Here is a 22573-nt window from a genome sequence, read left to right as displayed (position 1 = left end):
TTGTAACAAAAAAAAAGGAATGAGGAAGAGAAGACTGCAAGCATGTCACATGTCCTTGCGTACTCCTTCCCAAAATTAAATTGGTATTACAAAGTGTACCTGGTCTGAAGGGTTGCACATCGTCCATTCCTATAGGTTTGTACGGAACAGGATCTTCCACTTCAATGCTCGGCTGAAGGGGTTAGGAAACAACATGATTAGTAACTAATGGACACTTCATGCAATCTCTAGTTAACAATTCAGGATAACAATATTAATGTTATAATCTCCAAGAAAAGGACTTTTTGAAAAATATGTATTTAAGCAAATATTAGTTTGGTACAAGTGATAGTGCAGTTTGTGCAATTTTTTTTAAACGTTGTAAACCGCAATTACTCTTGCACCGAACTAATACCTTGAAAAGTGTATTTCCTATAACTTGAAATATTTCTAATGATACATTCTTTTTGTTTGTTTGTTTTTTTAGTGTTAAAACAAGATACTTGCTTGACATGGTAAGAAACCTTGGTGTATGTCCTGTTGAGTGTAAACAGAACATTTTAGAACCTACTTCATCTAGGTCAACAAGAGCTTGGAAAAACCAAACTCTTATTTGATAAAAATTTTGATAGGAAAAATGATTAAATAGAATGACAAAGTTGTAAGAAAAGCTTTTTGTTAAATTATATTTAAATAAACAATAGGAAAAACATTATATATAGTTATGCAACTTTTCAAAAAAGTTTAATAAATTCTAATCAGGAAAAGATAAGAACATTTATTTACTAACCATCTCAAATATACCGGGCATCTGCCATGCACAGTTTATTTCTTTTCCACACAAACAACAAATATAAAAATGGTTTGATGCTGGTTAGCCCTCTTCCTGCTTCCTGACCATTCCAAGACACTAGAATAAAATGATGAACCCACACGATCCATTGCTGTCCCTGCCCAGCAGGTTTCGCTCCTAGACCTTCAAATGACTGGCTCCTTCTCATGCTTCACGTGGCAGTATCCCACACAGACATTTACTTCAGGTCAAAACACTGAGCTCACACCAACAGAGCCTCAAGTACCGAAACACTACACATCAACAGGGTATCGCCTATCACAGTCTCCTGAAGTTTAGCATCCCCCAGATTAGAAATCCACATGCCCCTTCTAACTTTTCCACTCTATTCTTGACACTACTGCCATTTGATTGTCCTTCAGGTTTACAAAAAGTGTCCCCACCATTTGGTAAGTCACTACCGCCCACTGTGATCATTGATTTTACATTTCTATAGCTCCCTTTACACTTCGCAAAGTGTTTTCACATTTGTTACCACATTAGTTCATTTCACACCCTGAAAGGTAGGCATAAGTACCTTTATGATGAATGAGGTCACTGACATCCAACAGATTAAAAAGAAGTTTCCCCCAGATCCCACAGCTAGTAAGTGACCTATCCAGGGTTCTAGTGTGTTCTTATCTTCAAACACAGTGTCTACACCAGTAGGCAGCAGTTGCCTATATCAGAAGATCACACTCCTCCTCTCTCTTTTCACAGCTGTCATCTCACATTGGCTCATCATTACTTTGTACTTCTATTACTACAAGCATGGTTGCCATCAAGATACTCAATGCATGCTATTTTAACTGAACAGGGCAGTTGTTGTGTATTAAAGCAGCACTCGGCCGATTGTTGTTAGTATGATCCTACATAGTATTACTATTAACAATGCTCTTCCTTCCCTGGAAAAGTTCCTTGCAGATCTATTGCAGAATACAAATACAATAATACTTGCATATAGCAGGCATTATCTTTTCAAGTTCCAAGGTATAAAAAACCCTAAATTCCAAATTCTTTCTTTCTGAATCTCATTAGGACATTTACACAACCATAAAAACCACAGAATCATGCATTTGGACATACTTCAAGCTGGAATAATGCTTTAGCTTTTAGGTGAACTTAACTTCAGAACCCAACTGATTCCTTATGACTTGGAAGCCTTCTTGTTTTATACTATTCTACACCGACCGCCTTAAGTGAACCTTGCAAGTTAGCAGAATTGTACTACGCTGTCTCATTATATTAAGCACATATGTATTTTATTAATTATAGGCTAAACCATAAGAAAATAATTTAGGTGGGGAAATGCAGAGGTGAGAAAGTATAGTCAAAGCATACCTTTTACGTTTTAACATCACTGAATGGTGATATTTAAAATAATAATGATAAAAAATGACAGTACCTCAGAATCCCAACATGATTTCACAGCTCCTTTTCCGAATCTTAATGCTGATATTTTAACTATAAAATGTAGTCACAGAACATTAATATGAACATATATCACTACGAATTTTAAATACACATTCAAAAATATTTCCATAAAAGTAATAGCAGAAAAGAATTTCGGGGGGCCGAAGCATTTGCAAGAAGAAGCAGTTGTTAGTAGTGGGGATACTTTTGCAAAAAAGATAGGAAGAAATGCTTATAAGAAATGAAAATCACAGTTGGATCTACACGTGTTAGATTTGTGTATAGCAGCACTTAAGCTAGAAAGAATTCATAGATAGTCACTAAATTATCACTTGTATTATTTTGGTATGCTCCATCAACACAAGTCAAGATATCAGTTTTTGTTTGCTCTTGTGGAGCACTTTCAATAATATCCACACCATTTTCTCTTTTTCCAGTTGCCGGCTTGGTTGCTTCTTTCTATTAAAAAAAAGAAAAGAAAAACCCAACTTCAGCAAACATCATATTCATTTACTCGTTCACTCGCTCACTCAGTCCTTCTGTCAGTAAGACAACAAACCGCTATCGTAGCCATCGAATCATAGGCATAGACCCAGGGGAAGCTGGAAATAGAAATGAAAGATTTTGTCCTATATTCTAGTAGGGGTCGATATATTACAATTCGTGAAAACAATCAGAAAGGAAAGTACCACTCTCCAGTTCTACACCTCAGATGAAGAAAGTAGAGTACGGGCACAAAAGAAACAACAATCAGTTGTACCAGATGCTGCAAAAATAGGGCAGCATCTTGAAAGACATACGAGGTACTGAGGGAAACCATGAAGGAGAGTCCAGAAAGGGCAGCGGGCGCAAAAGCCTGCGTATAAAATAACATATTGTAGGTGAGGGCAGAAGAAGAATGGGGTTAGCCTGGAACTCTGAGAAAGGGATGGAGAGACAACTGCAGAATCAGAACCAAATCAAAGAAGGCGCATGTCATGCTAGCAGATGAATTCTACACTCACGTAATGGGGAGTCACTCAGGAAGCAGAGGTGTTGCATCATCACAATTCTAGTTTACAACAGCCACTCGGGCTGCAATTTATGATATTGAGGACTTCCGTTTCTTTCTAGGATCCTATCCATCAGCCTGTCTTGCTTCACAACATAGCGCCTCGCAGGTGCCTACAAACTCACAAACGCAGCTATCCATAGCAGGTCACTTTGTAGCTTCCCCTAGGTGGCTCCCGGTTGGGCACAAGCAGCAGCTGACCTGGGCCTGCCCCACAGCCCCTCCCAAGAGGCCCCAAATCCAACACACCTTGGACCAGCTTCAAGTGACACCAGAACATCACCAAATTAGCTTCACAAATGACACGCCCAAGCCATGGACTGAGCAGACACCGGAGCCCTGCTACAGCCGATCTCACTCTGTGGGGTCAGCCCACACACAAAGGTTCATCTACTGTAGTCACAGCCAGTCGTCCTGAGGGTCAATTCCACACCCAGATGTGCCAACAGCAATAAGGCTCAAGTACAACAGGAGGGCACACACCACCCACACGAGCTTCTGGAGCACCCGGCTCAGGTGACCGGGGAGACTGTACCACTGGGCCCCATGCGACACCTGGTATGTAAGGCAATACTGTCAAGATGAGGAGAATTAGCAATCTACAGAATACAGAGAAACAACAATAAAGATGCAGTGAAAAAAGAAGACAGAAAGAAACATTTCTCTAACGAAAGACCAGGAAAAAACTCTAGAGAAAGAACTAAACACAAGAACTAATGGACACAAGCTATCTACCAGACACAGAGTTCAAAATACTACTTCTAAGGACGCTCAGTGAACTTTGGGGAAAAATAGATAAACGTTGTAACACTTCAACCGAGACAGCAAACATAAAAAATGGACATGGAAATCATTAACAAAACTCAACTATGAAAAATACAACATCTGAAAAGAGTAATTAATAGATGGAATCGGCACCAGATTTGGTTGAGGCAGACGTTCAAATCAGTGATTTGGAAGACAAGATAGCAGAAAACACACAATCAGAACAGAAGAAAAAGATATGAAAAATGATTATGAGTAAAAAAAAAAGAGAGAGAGAATACTTTAAGGGACTTCTGGGACAAGATAAAGTGTAACAGAACTCGTAGGGCTATCAAAAGGAGAAGAGAGAGACAGAAAGGAATTGAAAACCTATTTGAGTAAATAATGACGGAAATCTTCCCTAACGTGTTGAAGGAAACACAAGTGTAGGAAACACAGAGAGTTCCAAACAAAATAAAGTCAAACAGGCCCACACCAAGACATACCAGAATTAAAACGCCAAAAGGTAAAGACACAGAGAGAATATTAAAACCAGCAAGAGAAAAGCAGTTAGTTATATACAAGGGAGCTCGCATAAGACTGTCAGGTGATCTCTCAAAAGTAAATCTGAAGGCCAGAGGAATGGGCAAGAAATATAGAAATGTGATGAAACGCAATAATTTACAACCAAGAGCACTGTATCCGGCAAGGCTCTCATTTAGAATCAAACGAGAGGTAAAGAGCTTGCCAGAGAAAAAGGAGGTGATGCAGTTCAGCCCCAGGAAACCACTATTACAAGAAATGTAAAACCACGACTAGAAAAAAAAGGAGGAGGAGAAGTAGGAGGAGGAGGAGGAAGAGAAGGAGGAGAAGACGGAAAAAGAGCAGGAGGAAGAGCAGGAGGAGGAGAAGAAAAGTGAATAATAAAATGCCAATAACTATGTACCTACAAATAATTACTTTAAATGTAAATAGATTAAATGCTCCAGAAAGGACATAAGGTAGCTGAATGGTTAAGAATGCAAGACCCATATACACGACAATCAAACTACAAAATTTCTGCACAGCAAAGGAAACCAACAACAACATGAAGTCACGAGCGGGTGAATGGAGAAGATATTTGCCAATGATATATTTGATAAAGGGTTGACATCCAAAACATATAAGGAACTCATAAACCTTAACACCAAAAGACAAACAATGCGATTACAAAATGAGAAGAGTACCTGAATAGACTTTTCTCCAAAGAGGTCACACAGATAGCCAAGAAACATACGAAAACATGCTCCGTGTCACTAATCATCAGAGCAATGCAAATTAAAAACACAATGAGCTACCACCTCACAACTGTCAGAATGGCCATCATCCATGAATCAACAAGCAACAAGTGTTGTTGAGGATGTGAAGAAAAGAGTCCTTGTGCACTGTTGGTGAGACTGCAAATCCAAGCAGACAATGGAAAACAATATGGAAGTTCCTCAAAAATTTAGAAATAGAAGTACCATGTGGCACAGCAGTCCCTCTTCTGGGTTTTCCTCCACAGAAACACAAAACACTAATTTGAAAAGCAATATGCATTTCTATGGTTGTTGCCGCATTATTTTCAATAGTCCAGATAAGAAAGTAACCAAAGGATCCATCATCTTGGATAAAGAAGAAGTGGGACATATATATAACAAAATACTACTTGTCTGTAATAAACAATAAGTACTTATCGTTTGTGACATGTGTGGGCCTAGAGGGTATTATTCTAAGTGATAAAAGTCAGATAGAGAAAGACAAATACCACCTGATTTCACGTATTGGTGATATGCAAAAAATAAAAAATAAATGAACATAGAAAAGAGAAACAAACTTATAGATGCAGAGAACTAACTGATCGTTGCCCGGTTCGAGAATTGTTGGGGGAATGCTTGAAATGGAAAAAGGATTAAGAAGTACAAAGTGGCAGTTATAAAATAGTCATGAAGATGTCAAGCACAGCACAGAGAATACAGTAAATAACATTGTAATAACTAAGTACGGTGTCAGGGATACCACACTAATCGGGGTACCAGTTTACACATTATATAAATGCCTACCCACTATGCTGTATACTTGAGGCTGACATCATGGAATGTCAACTATAACAGAAATGAAAAATTTTACATTTAAGAAGCGAAACTAAAAACCTTCTGAAATTTGACATTTTAGTATATGGTTTAAGAACCTCTGCTTCTAAAATTAGTTATTATTTTAAGCAAAACATGTACTCTTCAATTAGATGAAGACAGTTAAATATATTCATAATGTAATGATTGAGGACATAGTGGAATCCCTTTGTAATATGGGTTTTGAGATAGAGAACTTGAGTTCTAAATTTTCAAAGTTTCTATTATTTTAGTCTAAATGATGAACCCAGAATACCTGAAACTAATATAAAATAATATTGAATGTCAACTGAATATAACTTAAAAAAAGAAAAAAAAAACATAGAGAAAACACTCACGCCTACCAACTATGTGATACCAAAATACAAAGTGTAATAAAATAAAAACTATATATTACATGCTACATAGTTTTAAAAACTGAAATGTATCAGGAAGATTTCATGACTATTACAATAAGTAAATGAATCCATTACAGATTTCACGTAGGCACGAGTATTATAAAAGACCCACTGATGTAATGTAAAAGTCACATTAAGATTCCTTACCCTTAACCAAATTGCATAGCTCCATCACTGTGGGAAACCTCCCAATAAAATTTAACTATCACTATGTATTTCCCAGCCCCTTCTTTTTTTCAGTCACCATGTTCAATACTTCCTAAAGTTAAGGGGAAAAAAGAAAGAGTGATGTCGTGAAAATGGCAGTGTGAGGTGTGCCTCTTGAAATCTTCCCTGGAATTTACAACAAGTTGAACAACTATCACTCCACAAAGGACTCCCTGTGCAGCAGACCGGCTAGACTAAGGGGCGTACTACTGCAATAGCCTACAGGTGGACAAATTGCTCGAGCGGTGGAGGAGAGAAGGGAGAAGTGCGGAGACGGGGCCATGCAGGCTCAGGACCCAGACCTAGCTTAGTGCTCCGAGCTCCCTGAGTCCCGGAACTAGTACAGCTACAGAAGAGGAAAGAACTCGTGCTACTAGGGCTCCGCTTATGGCCCACAGGGCTGAGAGGACAGCATATAACACAGCTGAACCCAACGTTAATGGCAGAGACCTCAGAGCAAAGACTGAGGGAAGAAGGATGAAAACAGTGGTAAGCCCTCACTGCAGAGTAAAGAATGGAAGACTCAGACACTGAGACTAGCTGCCCCCTCCCAACCCTCCCAGAGCTCGACCCGCCCCCACCTGCCCAGTGCTAGAAGCAGAACAGTAGCAGTGTCAGATCAAAAGAACAGAATATTTGCAGTTCTGAGAACTGTGGTCTGCAGTCAAGGACTCACAGCCCAAGTACTTCCAGCAAAGAGGAGGGAGCTGTGGAAGCAGGACCCGCTGAGGTGGTTGTCACCACCATTGCTCTGGGCCATCTCTCACAACCCACCGGTGCCACCCCTGTCCCCACCTATCTGGGTGGACCCCTGCAGGAATAAACAGAACTGCTGAAATGCAGGGGCTCTGAATCTGGTGCAGGAAGAGCTTTGGAACTTCAGAAGTTCTCCGCATTTCCCCACGGAGGCAGGGCCTTGTGACCCCAGCGAACTGTTCACAGAGGAGACGCCCGCCTTCCAGGGAATCCCACCACTGTGTGAGAAGCCGGAATAGCGCACAGAAAACATAACACTACAGTGTGAGACAGAACAAACGGCTGCAGTCGCACAGAAAATAAAACATTATCCCAAAACCTACTGGAAAGCAAAAGAAAGACCTCTTTCTATCAACCTGTTGCACAACCCACTCCTATAGATGTCTAGGAAGAGAAATAATAAATCATCAATTGCCATGAATAGCCATGGCAACAACACAGCTCAGAAAGAAATTGAAAAGTCTCCAGAAAATAAACTTAAAGATATGGAAATATGTGACTTAAATGACAGAGAATTCAAGATTACAGTTCTGAAAAAACTCAATGAGATGCAAGAAAACACAGACAGGCAGTTTAATGAATTCAGAAACATAATCAAGAACAAAATGAGTATTTTACAAAAGAGACTGAAATTTTAAAAAAGAACCAAATAGAATTTCTGGAGATTAAGAAATCAAAAGAAATGACAAATGAAACAGCCAGTTTAGGTCGTAGAGTTGACCAGATGGAGGAAAGAATCGGTGACATCGAAGCTAGAAATCTGGAAATCACAGGGATGGAAGAAGAAAGAGACTTGAGACTTAAAAGAAATGAAAGAACTCTACAAGAACTTTCTGACTCCATCAGAAAGAGCAATATAAGAATAATGGGCATACCAGAAGGGGAAGAAAGAGAGAAGGGAACAGAGAATATATGCGAACAAGTAGTCGATAAGAACTTCCCAAACTTATGGAAAGAACTGGATCCTTAAATCCAACAAACAAATGGAACACCTAATTATCTCAACCCCAACAGGCCTTCTCCAAGGCACATTATATTGAAGCTGTCAAAAATCAATGACAAAGAAAGAATCCTCAAGGCAGCCAGGGAAAAGAAGATGGTAACCTACAAAGGAAAGCCCATTAGATTGTCATCAGATTTCTTTAGCAGAAACTCTACGAGGCAGGAGGGAGTGGAACCAAATATTCAAACTATTGAAAGAGAGAAATGATGAGCCAAGAATAATATATCCAGCAAAAACATCTTTTAGATATGAAGGAGAAATAAAGACCTTTCCAGACATACAGAAGCTGAGAGAATTTTCTAATACACGACCTACACTACAAGAAATGCTGAAGGAGGCTATTCGACCACCATCAACAGGGACAATTTGTGGCAACCAAAACATAAAAGTGGGGAGAGTAAAGGTCTGAACCGGAAAATGGGAATGGAGAAAGTAAGCATGCTGAAGAAAATGGAATACTCTAAATATCAAACTTTCTTTTACATAAACTTAATGGTAACCACTCAAAAAAAATCCAGAACTGAAATACATAATGTAATAAAAGAAGAAACAGAGGGAAAAATCATAGAATACCACCACATAGAAATAAGAGACAACAACGAAAAGGCAAAGAAACAATGGAGACACAGTCTTACCAGAAAAGAAAAGATAGAATGATAGGAAATCCTCACATATCAATAATCACCCCAAATGTAAATGGATTGAACTCACCAATAGAAAGGCACAGAGTAGCTGATTGGATCAAAAAACGAAACCCAACCATATGCTGCCTCCAAGAGGCACATCTCAGCTACAAGGACAAACATAGACTCAACGTGAAAGGATGGAAATTGACACTCCAAGCAAATGGTATCCAGAGAAAGTCAGGTGTAACCATACTGATTGATATCAGATGAAACAGACTTCAGGATAAAAAAGGTAACAAGAGACAAAGATGGACATTTCATAGTGATGAAGGGGACTATACAACAAGAAGACATAACAGTCATCAATATTTCTGCCCCCAATCAGGGAGCACCAAGATATACCAAGAAACTACTAACAGAACTAAAGGGAGAAATTGACCAAAACACAATTATACTAGGGGACTTAAATACATCATTGACAGCTATGGATAGATCATTCAAACAAAATAAATAAATAAATAGCAGCCCTAAATGACACATTAGATGAACTAGACATAATTGACATTTATAGAGCACTTCATCCTAAAACATCAGACTAAACATTCTTTTCGAGTGTACATGGAACATTCTCAAAGATAAATCATCTATTGGGACATAAAACTAGCCTCAGCAAATTTAAGAAGACTGAAATCATACCAAACATATTCTCTGATCACAAGGCTTTGAAATTGGATATCAACTGCAAAAAGAAAGCAGGAAAAACCACTAATACATAGAGATTAAACAACATACTTTTAAAGAACGACCTGGTCAAAGAAGAAATAAGAGGATAGATCAAAAGATACACAGAAGAGTGACATCATAGGAATGGCAGCAGCGAAGAGTGACATCATAGGAATGGCAGCAGCGAAGAGTGACATCATAGGAATGGCAGCACTCTTCTATGTATCTTTTGATCTATCCTCTTATTTCTTCTTTGACCAGGTCAATGGACTCTGCTCATCACACAGAAAAGGTAAGAGACTCGTTCGAGGATTACTTGAAGGTGGGCAAATTGGGCGAGCAGGGGAAGACAGAAGGGGGCGGAGTGGCGACCTCAGCCCGCATCTGCGGCTGTGGAGACACAGAGGATCCCAGGACAGAACAGAGACCACAAGAGCCAAGACATAGGCTCTTTCCCTGCATCCCACAGCTGATCTCTCCTGCCAAGAGAGCAGCATATCCAGCATTTGAGGCAGTCACCTCAGCTGAGACCTCCAGCTGGGCCCTAGGTCGGACAAAGGACATGATCAACACACCTGGGCCCCTCCGCCCACTCTCCCAATCCTACCCCTGCCTTTCCAGAGACTCACGCTGGCCCCTGAGCTGAAGAGCAGTGTCAGTTTACAGAGGAGTCAGAGCACTCAGGATCTGGGAGGACCCGGTTTGCAGCTCTGACTCAGGGAAGAGGCTGGGAAGAGTGTGACGCTACTGGGTTGGGAGAGAGAAGACTCCTCCATCTCCAGCTCTCACCTTTTCTGGCCTGCCTAGGGCAGGGCAATTACAACTGCGGAGGCACTCCCAGGGATCAGCAGTAGGCGGCAGACGCAGCTCTGGGCTTTCATCAACTCAGAAATCTCCTGCCCTCCACACACACATAGGGAAGAAGTACCCTAAGACTCAGGAGACCTGGGCACAGGGCTGGCTGTGTTACTCTCAGTGCGCATATGTGCAGGCAAGAGAGGAAAATGCACTGACTTTGTAAAAACTGACATCCAGAATTTATGGCACCACACATCTAAAACTGCCGTCCCAGGGTCACTCTGGGCACCAGGTGAGCGTCTCTGCCTGCCCAAGACGCAGAGGACTCTTTGGTACAGGAGAGGACAACCTGGAGATTACTTGGTAGGCTTAAGCAAAGACTGACGCTGCTTTTTTTGTTTTGTTTTGTTTGTGTATTTTTGATATTTTTGCCGGTGTTGAGTGTGGGTTATCAGTTGTTTTTACATGGGTGTATTTGTTTTTTCTTTGCTGTTGGTGTTGCTGTTGTGCTGGGTGATTTGCTTTGTTCTGAAATTGCTCTATACCAGGGCCCAGCTCAAGAGGCACAAGATTCAAAACACCCTGAGGCCGACTCCAGACCAAGTTAGAGTATTATCGGGTTTGACCTACAAGTGACACACCCAGAAGGAATTCTCTACAGGCACAAGAGCCCATAGGGGCCAAGCCTCATGTGAGCAGTCAACCCTCACTCAGCAGAACTACCACTGTGGGCAGAGCCAAGATTCACAACTAGGCAGCCTAGGAGTCAATCCCACCTACTGACCAGCCAAAAGCAATTAAAGATCAACTTTAACAGGACAATATACACAAAACGAGAGTCACCTTTGGTGCACACGCAGAGGAGAAGAAGGAAGTCATGCAAGTCAAATATAAAGGACGCATACTACGTAAGATAACCAATAAAAACAAAGACCCATAAGGGACCTACCTAATACATCAAAGCAAACACAGAGAGTCAGCCAGAATGGGGAAACAAAGAAACATGTCCCAAATAAAAGAACAGAAGAAACCTCCAGAATTGGAACCAAATGAAATACAGGTAACCAACCTGTCAGAGACAGAGTTCAGAACACTGATGATAAGAATACTGAAGGGGTTTAGTGACGACATAAAGAAGGATGGAGAAATCATAATGAACAACCAGTTAGAACTAAGGAATACAATAACTGAAATAAAGAACCCATTTGAAGGAATTACAGCAGGCTAGATGAAGCAGAGGATCGAATCAGCGACATGAAGACAAGTCAGCAGAGATCACCCACATGGAACAACAAAAAGAAAAAAGAGTAAAAAACAACGAAAATGGCTTAAGAGTCCTCTGGGATAACATCAAGCGCAACAACATGCGCATCACAGGAATACCAGAAGGTGAAGAAAGGAAGCAAGGGATCGAGAACATATTTGAAGTTATAATGTCTGAAAACTTCCCTAACCTGGTGAAGGAAACCGACGTATAACTCCAGGAAGTGCAGAGAGTTCCAACCAGGATAAACCCAAACAGGCCCACACCAAGACACATTACAGTTAACACAGTAAAGATTAAAGACAAAGACAGAATCCTAAAAGCAGCAAGAGAAAGATAGCAAGTTAAATACAAGGGAACTCCTGTAAGACTATCAAATGACTTTTCTACAGAAACATTGCAGGCCAGGAGGGAGGGGCAGGAGGTACTCACAATGATGAAAAACAAGGGCCTACAACCTAGATTGCTTTATCCAGCAAGGCTATCATTTAAAATTGAAGGAGAGATAAAGAGCTTCCCAGAAAAGAATAAGCTAAAGGAATTTATTACCACTAAGGCAGCATCGCAGGAAATATTAAAAGGGCTTCTGTAAACAGAAGAAAGATGAAAACAATCTAACGACAAATTTAAAAATGGCAATAACTATGTACCTATCAATAATCACTTTAAATGCAAACGGATTATATGCTCCAATCAAGAGACATAGGGTGGCTGAGTGGATAAGAAAGCAAGACCCTTGTATATGCTGTATACAAGAGACTCACCTCAGATCAAAAGACACACACAGGCTGAAAGTGACGGCTTGGAGTAAGATATTTCATGCAAACAGAAATGAGAAAAAAGCTGGAGTTGCAATACTTATATCTGACAAAATAGACTTTAAACTGAAGAATATATTAAAAGACAAAGATGGGCACTATACATAATAAAGGAATTGGTCCGACAAGAGTACATAACCCTAGTAAACATCTATGCACCCAACATAGGAGCACCTAAATATATAAAACAGATATTTACTGACATAGTGACAGAACTCAACAGTAATATTATCATAGTAGGGGACTTCAACACACCTCTGACAAGGGACAGGTATTCCAGACAGAAAATCAATATGGAAACAATGGCCTTAAATGACACATTGGACCATTTGTATTTAATCAACATTTTCAGAGAATTTCACCCCAAAGCTGCAGAATACACGTTCTTCTCAAGCACACACGGGACATTTTCCAAGGTACACCACGTGTTAGGCCAGAAAACAAGTCTTGATTAATGTAAGAAAATTGAAATCATACCAATTGTCTTCTCTGACCACAGCGCTATAAAATCAGAAATCAACTACAGGAAAAAAACTGGAAGACAGACAAATTCATGGAGCCTGAATAACATGTTACTAAATAACGAATGGATCAACAATGAGATCAAGGAAGAAATCAAAACATGTCTCGAGACAAATGAAAATCAAACCATGACAAACCAAATCTATGGGATGCAGCGAAAACAGTCCTAGGAGGGAAATTCACAGCATTGCAGGCCTACCTAAAGAAACAAAAAAATCACTAATCAACAGTTTATTTTCACACTTAAGGGATCAGGACAAAGAACAGCAAAATAACCGCAAAGGGAGTACAAAGAGGGACATAATAAAGGTCAGAGCGGAAATAAATGAAATAGAAACCAGAAAAACAATAAAAAACATCAATGAATCCAAGAGTTGTTTTTTAGACAAAATAAACAAAGTCAACAAACCTTTAGCCAGACTTATCAAAAAGAGAGAGAGAGAGGACCCAAATTAATAAAATCAGAAATGAAAGAGGAGAAGTGACAACAGACACCACAGAAATACAAAAATATTTAAGAAATTACTATCAGCATCTATATGCCAACAAATTAGACAATCTGGAAGAAATGGAAAATTTTCTAGAAGCATACATCCTTCCAAGGCTAACTCAAGAAGAAACGGAAAACCTGAATAGACTGATTACCACCAGGGAAGTTGAATCAGTAATCAACAAGTTCCCAACAAACAAAAGTGCTGGACCAGATGGCTTTACAGGTGAATTTTACAAAACATTCAAAAAAGAATTATCACCTATTCTCCTCAAGCTATTCCAAAAAATTCAGAAGGAGGGAAGGCTCCCAAAACCTTTTTACGAGGCCACTATCACTCTGATCCCCAAATCAGACAAAGACACTACAAAAAACACACAAACAAACAAAAAACTATAGGCCTGTATCTCTAAAGAACATAGATGCAAAAACCCTCAACAAAATATTACTGAACACAATTATGCAATACATTAAAAAAATCATACACTATGATCAAGGGGGATTCATTCCTGGTATGCAAGGGTGGTTCAACATCCGCAAATCAATTAACATGATACACCACATTAACAAAATAAAAAATAAAAATCATATGATCATATCAATTAGATGCAGAAAAAGCATTGGACAAAATCCAGCAGCCATTTATGATAAAAACTCTTAAGAAAATGGGAATAGAGAGACCATATCTCAACATAATAGAGACCATATATGATAAACCCACAGCTAACATCACACTCAACGGGGAAAAGCTAAAATAGTCCCCTTAAGATCAGGAACAAGGCAAGGTTTCCCACTTTCTCCACTTCTATTCAACATAGTGCTGGAACTTCTAGCCACAGCAATCAGACGAGAAAAATAAATAAAAGGCATCCAAATTGGTAAGGAGGAAGTAAAATAGTTATTATATGCAGATGACATGATACTATATAGAGAGAACCCTAAAGACTCCACCAAAAAACCATTAGAACTGATAAATGTATTTAGTAAAGTAGCAGGATACAAAATTAATATTCAGAAATCAGTTGCATGTGTATATACCAATAATAAAGTATCAGGAGAAATTAAGAAAAGAATCCCATTTACAATTGCTTCAAAGACTATAAAATACCTGGGAATAAATTTAATGAAAGAAGTAAAACATCTATACTCAGAAAATTATAAGACACTGAAGAAAGAAATTAAAGAGGATACAAATAGATGGAAGCACATAATATGCTCATGGATAAGAAGAATTAATAGAGTGAAAATGTCCATACTGCCTAAGGCAACATACGAATTCAACGCAATTTCTATCATATTACCAAGGATGGTTTTCACAAGAATAGAACGTATAATCCTGAAATTTATATGGAACCATAAAAGATCCTGGTTGGCCTCGGCAATCTTGAGAAATAGGAATAAAGTGGGAGGTATAACGATACCTGACATCAAATTATACTACAAGGCTACAGTAATCAAAACACCACGATACTGGTATAAAAACAGATACATTGATCAATGGAACACAATAGAGAGCCCAGCAATAAATCCATGCCTATATTGTCATTCAATCTATGACAATGGAAGCAAGAATTTATGGTGGGGTAAAGACAGTCTATTCAACAAATGGTGTTGGCGAAACCTGGACAGACACATGCAAAAGAATGAAGCTGGACCACTTCCTTACACGATATACAAGAATAAATTCAAAATGCATTAAAGACATAAGTGTAAGATCTGAAACCATAAAATTTCTAGAAGAAAATATAGGAAGAAACTTTATAGACATTACCTGGAGTAAGATTTTTACTGATACATCCTCTCAGCCAAGAGAAGTAAGAGAAAAAATAATCATGTGGGATCACATCAAACTAAAAAGTTTTTTCACAGCAAAGGAAACCATCAATAAAACAAAAAGGGATCCTACTGTATGGGAAAAGATATTTGCCAATGATATATCTGATAAGGGATTAATATCACAAATCTATAAAAAACTTACTCAACTCAACTCCAAAAAAACAAACAACCCAATTAAAAAATGGGCAGAGGACTTGAGGAGACATTTTTCTAAAAAGGACATACAGAAGGCAAGAAGACATATGAAGAAATGCTCAACCTCACTAATCATCAGAGAAATGCAAATAAAAACCACAATGAGATACCACCTCACCCCAGTCAAAATGGCTATCATCAATAAATCAACAAACAACAAATGCGGGCGGGGATGTGGAGAAAAGGGAACGCTAGTGCACTGTTGGTGGGATTGCAGATTAGTGCAGCCACTATGGAAAACAGTATGGAGGTATCTCAGGAATCTGAAGATAGAACTACCCTATGATCCAGTAATCCCACTCCTAGGCATCTACCCGGAGAAATCCAAAGCTCCAATTCAAAAATCTGTATGCACTCCTATGTTTATTGCAGCACTTTACACAATAGCCAAGATACAGAAACAACCGAAATGCCCATCGGTCGATGACTGGATTAAGAAGCTGTGGTACATTTATACAATGGAGTACTACGCAGCCATAAAGAAAAAAGAAATCTTATCATTTGCAACAACATGGATGGATCTAGAGAACATTATGTTAAGTGAAATAAGTCAGAAAGAGAAAGACAAGTACCATATGATCTCACTTATATGCAGAATCTAAAGAAAAGAATATGTGTATGAACTAATCAGAAACAGTTTTGGGGACACAAAAAACCGAGAGTTGTTAGATGGGCAGGGGGGAGGGGGTTGGGGATGGGGGGAAGGGTGAAGGGATTGGGGGGCGGCTGGTGACCACAGGATGGCCTCAGGGTTTTTTGAGAATTACTTTGGGGAACTTATTCAATAGTGTTTGGGGATTTTGTTGGGTGTCCGATGGACATGTGTCCTGTTTGGGAGACCACCTCAGGGATGCTGTGGATGCCTGGTCATGGCATTGTACACCAGAGACTGGACATTAATGAATGCCAACTATAATTTTATGTGTATAATGTGATGGCTCGGTGTGAGGTCGGGGTGGTGGTGGATGGGGGGAGGGGGGTTCACGGTGTGAGGGATGTAAAAATAAAATAAAATAAAATAAAACTATAAAAAAATAAAAAAAAATAAAACAAAAAGGGATCCTACTGAATGGAGAAGATATTTGCCAATGATATATCTGATAAGGGGTTAATATCCCATATTTATAAAATGTCTCAGTCAACTCAACTCCAAAATAACAAACAACCCAATTAAAAAATGTGCAGAGGACATGGAGAGTAATTTTTTTAAAAAGGACATACAGATGGGAAACAGACATATGAAAAAATGCTCAACTTCACTAATCATTAGAGAAATGCAAATAAAAACCGCAATGAGATACAACCTCACCCAAGTCAAAATGGCTTTCATCAACAAATCAACAAACAACAAGTGCTGGCCTGGATGTGGAGAAAAGGGAACGCTTATGCACTGTTGGTGGGATTGCAGATTGGTGCAGCCACTATGGAAAACAGTATGGAGGTATCTCAAAAATCTGAGAATGGAACTACCCTATGACCCAGCAATTCCACTCCTAGGTATCTATCAGGAGAAATCCAAAACTCTAATTCAAAAAAATTTATACACCCCTATCTTTATTGCAGCACTATACACAATAGCCAAAACATGGAAACAACCGAAATGCCCATTGGTAAACGATTGGATTAAGAAACCGTTACAGTTATACAATGGAGTATTTCACAGCCACGAAGAAGAATGAAATCTTACCATGCAACAATATGGATGGACGTAGAGAACATTATATTAAGTGAAATAAGTCAGACAGAGAAAGACAAATACCATATGATCTCATATGGGGAATCTAAAGAAAATAATAAATGAATGAACTAATCAGAAACAGTCTCAAAGACACAGAGGAAAAACTGAGGGTTGCTAGATGAGGGGGTGGGGATAAGGGGGAAAGTCACGGGATCAGAATGAACAGTTGGTAACCACAAGAGTGCCACGGGGATACGAGAGTCAATTTGGGGAATGTAATCAATAATTTCGTAAAGATTTTGTAGGGTATCCAATGGATACTTGTCTCATTAGGGAGACCACCTCAGGGATGATGTAGATGGCTGATCACTGCACTGTACACCTGAAGCTGAATAATGAATGTCAAGTACAATTTACATGTACATATAATACATATACATATTTTATATAAAAATATATATATACATACTATATATATATATCTTATATAAATATATATATTACATATATATTACATATAGTTACAAGAAGCGGAGTACAGCATTAGGAATAGAGACAGTGGAAATGTAATGGCTGTGTGAGATGTCAGAGAGGCAGTGGAGGGGGGAGGGGGTTATGACTGTGTGAGGGATATAAATGATACATGTCTAGCTATTACATTGTTTTGTGCACCGGAAACGAATAAAAGAATGTGAAAAACAGAAAAAAAACAGTAAACTGGAAAGGGAACAATGAAAAGCTTCAAAAAAAAAATAAAAAAACAAAAACTATCTTACAGAAGAAAAAAAAGATACATAGAAACAAAGGAAAATGAAAATACATCCTACCAAAATTTTGGGGATGCAGCGAAAGCAGTTTTAAGAGGGAAATTTATATCATTACAGGCCTATCTCAAGAAATAAGAAAAATCCCAAATAGATAACCTCATCTTTACATCTTATGGAGCTAGAAAAAGAAGAACAAATGAAACTGAATGTCAGCAGCAGAAAGAAAACAATAAAAATCAGAGCAGAACTAAATGAAACAGAGAACAAAAAGAGAATAGAAAAAATTAATGTGACAAAGAGCTGGTTCTTTGAAAAGATTAATACAATTGACAAATCCTTGGTAGACTCAGTAAGATAAAAAAAGACTAATAAAATCAGAAATGAGAAGGGAAGTTATCACGGACGCCACCGAAACACAAAGCATCATCCAGGAATACTATGAGGGACTACATGCCACCAAATTCAATAACCTAGAAGAAATGGACAGGTCCTTGGAAACATATAGCCTTCCTAGGCTGAATCATAAAGAACTGGAAAATCTAAATAGATCGATCACCACTAAGGAAATTGAATCAGTCATCCAAAACCTTCCCAGAAGCAAAAGTCCACGACCAGATGGCTTCACTAGTGAATTCCACCAAATCTACAAAGAGGATATAATACCTGTCCTACTCAAACTCTTCCAAAAAATTGAAGAAGAGACAATACTCCCTAAATCATTTTATGAGGCCAACATTACCGATACCAAAACCTGGTAAGGATAACACAAAAAAAGAAAACTACAGACTATTATCTCTGATGAATGCAGATGCAAAAATCCTAAGAAAAATGCTAACAAATCGAATGCAACAATATGCTAAAAAGATTATTCATCATGACCAAGCAGATTCATCCCAGGTGCACAAGGATGGCTCAACATTCAGAAATCCATCAATGTGATTCATCCCATAAACAAAATAAAGGACAAAAATCATATGATTATATCAATTGATGCAGAAAAAGCATTTGACAAGATACAACATCCATTTATGATTGGATCACTTAATAAAATAGGTATAGAAGTAAAATACTTGAACATAATAAAGGGCATATATGACAAACCCTCAGCTAATCTCATAATTCATGATGAAAAACTGAAGCCCTTTTCTCTACGTTCAGGAACACCGCAGGGCTGTCCCCTATCACCTCTGCTTTTAAGCATAGTGTTGGAAGTCCTCGCCAGAGCAATCAGGCAAGACAAATAAGTAAAAGGCATCCAAATTGGGAATGAAGAAATTAAATTGTCACTCTTTGCAGATGACATGATGCTATATATAGAAAACCCTAAAACTCCACCAAAAAGCCATTGAAAACAATCGACAAATACAGTAAAGTTGCCGGCTACAAAATCAATGTACAAAAGTCCATTGTATTCCTATATACTAACAATGAAATCTCAGAAAAAGAAAGCAAAAGAACAATTCCTTTTGCAATTGCAAGAAAAAGTATAAAACACCTAGGATTAAACTTAACCAAGGATGTGAAGGATTTATACGCTGAAAACTATAAGACATTTTTAAAAGAAATTGAAGAAGACACAAAGAAATGGATAGACATTCCATGCTCATGGATTGGAACAAGCTACATAGTTAAAATGCCCGTATTACCAAAACAATATACAGATTTAATGCAATCTCCATCAAAATCCCAATAGCACATTTTAAAAAATAGAACAAAAAAATCATCAGATTTGTATCGAACCACAAAAGACATCAACAGCCAAAGGAATCCTAAGCAAAAAGAACAATGCTGGAGGTATCACACTCCCTGACTTTAGCTTGTACTAAAGGGCAATAATAATCAAAACAACATGGTATGGGCAGAAAAACAGACACATAGACCAATGGAATAGAATTGAGATCCCAGAAATAAACCCACATAAATATGGACAGACAATTTTTGACAAAGAAGCAAAAAGCATACAATGGAGAAAAGACAGCTCCTTCGATAAATGGTGCTGGTAGAATTGGAAAACCACATGCAAAAGAATGAAACAGGGCTGAAATCTGTCACCGTGTACCAAAATTAATTCAAAATGGATCAAAGACTTAAGCATAAAACCTGAAATAATAAACTGCATAGAAGAAAACATAGTTACTAAACTTATGGACCTTGGGTTCAAAGAGCATTTTATGAATTTTATGACTCCAAAGGCAATGGAAGTAAATGCTAAAATAAATGAATGGGACTATATGAAACTTAAAAGCTTCTGCACAGCAAAAGAAACCATCGATAAAATAAAGAGACAACCAACTGAATGGGTGAAAAAGTTTGCAAACAGTGCCTCCGATAAGGGGCTAATATCCAAAATATACAAGGAACTCATGCAACTCAACACACAAAAAAACAAACAACCCAATTGAAAAATGGGCAGAGGACCTGAAGAGACATTTCTCCAAAGAGGACTTACAAATGGCAAATAGACATATGAAAAAATGCTCCACATTACTAATCATCAGAGAAATGCAAATAAAAACCACAATGAGATATCACCTCACCCCATTCAGAATGGCTATCATCAACAAGACAAATAGTAACAAGTGTTGGAGAGGCTGTGGAGAAAAAGGAACCCTCATACACTGTTGGGGGGAATGCTGGCTGGTGCAGCCGCTATGGAAGGCAGTGTGGAGGTTCCTCAAGAAATTACAAATAGAATTACCACATGACCCAGCAATCTCTCTCCTGGGTATCTACTCAAATAATCTGAAAACTTTGAATCATAAAGACAAGTGTGCTCCAATGTTCATTGCAGCTTTACTTACGGTGGGTAAGACAACGGAAACAACCAAAACGTCCTTCGATAGATGAATGGATAAAGAAGTTGTGGTACATATAAATAATGGAATAGTATTCGGTGGTAAGTAAAGATGAAATAGGACTATTGCTAAATGGGGTCTAATGGGGTGATGGAAAGAGAACTGGCTGGCTGGTGACCACACAATGTGAGATATAGATAATATATTACAGAATTGTACACCTGAAATCCATGTCACTTTATTAACAATTGCACCCCAATAAACTTTAATTTAAAGGAAAAAAACCCTCAAGTGGTGATATATTATAAAATGGTTCACAGTGACACATTTTCCATTACAAACATAAAACAATGGTAGGGGGAACACTATTAAATTTTACAAGTGCTACACAAAACTAAATTCAGAGTAAAAAAGTTAATTTCACACAGGAGCCTTTTACCTTGGTACCAACATCCAAGAGTCCATCGTCTGATATAGCCCGTGAATCATTCCTGCCAGGTTTCCAGGAAAGACTTTAGGGTAAAAATACACAACAAAAACAGTGAGTGCATTCCTTTACAAAAACAACAAACACAAAGGGAGCAAAATTCAGCTATCTGCATAGGAAATGAAGTTTCTTGATATGATTAAAATTTAGACGATGTTCTAGAAAAGCTATCAGTTATCTATTGCTGCCTCCACCACTCCCAACTCGTGCAATATTTAATGAAGAGACACTCTAAGTTTCCATAACAAAGAATGACAGCAAACATGTTGGCAACACCTGAGAGTACCTTGTTTTCACCAAAAGTCCTGAAGGCTGAATTGAAAACGCAATTAATAGCTGACAATAGGAACGTGAACTGGGACAAAAGCAATGACCTAAATCAAGGTAGAACGATACACTAACCCTTCTCCATGGTCTGTCCCTGGTTCAAAGATTAATCTGTGTGGGTCAAAAACGGCAGTCTTGCTTCTTTAACATAGAAAGCAGTTACTAAACTTACCCCATTCCTTGTTTTCACTCAAAAACACTACAGTGAGGTCCCTGAAATGCATGAAATGTTTGCAGCTTACATGTACAAAAGTCAAAGAACAAATATGTACGTTGTTAGCCTCCCCACTCCCAGATCACTTGTCCGCACAGCTTGCTGGCAATCTCCAAACTTGAAAACTTCAGCCTACGAAGGCATAGACTCCTGAAACAAGGTTGGGCTCAAATGACCCACAGTAGGAGTTCTCTATTTCGCTGTTCCTGGAAAACAAGCTAAATGGAGCCTCAGTCATCCACTCCCAACACAGGCATGTTACCACCTACCCAACTCCATTACTGTTTTCACAGTAATGCCCAACCCTCCATCTCCATGGGAAGGACATCAGCGCGTTGGGCAAAGAGGTGGAGGTGACGAGACACCTGCTGTGGGCCATAGATCTATGTAGTTCAGCAATCTCCAGTGCCTTTGGACTCAAGGGGACCCCCTCTGTAATTCCGGGTGCAGGTGGAAGATACCACATTCCTACTTGCTATAAAGAGAGTGTTTCCAAAGGC

The 22573-nt window shown here is 38.7% G+C and overlaps 2 protein-coding genes across 2 annotated transcripts in view; both read right to left on the bottom strand.

The window, feature by feature from the left end:
• The window catches only part of LOC308495583 (ankyrin repeat domain-containing protein 26-like), a gene marked incomplete at its 3' end in the record, with an annotated part of 39233 nt that extends 37925 nt beyond the window's left edge, over positions 1-1308 (bottom strand). Inside the window, exon 1 of the mRNA XM_081080552.1 lies at positions 100-1308. Coding sequence (XP_080936678.1) covers positions 100-127 — 28 coding nt within the window. The 5' untranslated portion in view covers positions 128-1308. The remainder of the gene's footprint in view (positions 1-99) is intronic.
• LOC308495584 (uncharacterized protein) overlaps positions 465-22573 on the bottom strand; it is a 45305-nt gene continuing 23196 nt past the window's right edge. The window contains exons 8-9 of the mRNA XM_081080553.1: positions 21485-21557; positions 465-2683 (exon numbers count right to left, since the gene is read on the bottom strand). Coding sequence (XP_080936679.1) covers positions 2516-2683; positions 21485-21557 — 241 coding nt within the window. The 3' untranslated portion in view covers positions 465-2515. The remainder of the gene's footprint in view (positions 2684-21484; positions 21558-22573) is intronic.

This window comes from Rhinolophus hipposideros, assembly GCF_964194185.1.
Source record: "Rhinolophus hipposideros genome assembly, contig: HAP1_SCAFFOLD_73, whole genome shotgun sequence".
Taxonomy (NCBI): Eukaryota; Metazoa; Chordata; class Mammalia; order Chiroptera; family Rhinolophidae; genus Rhinolophus; species Rhinolophus hipposideros.
Note: the sequence above shows the minus strand (reverse complement) of the source record. Positions and strands in the feature narration are given on the sequence as shown.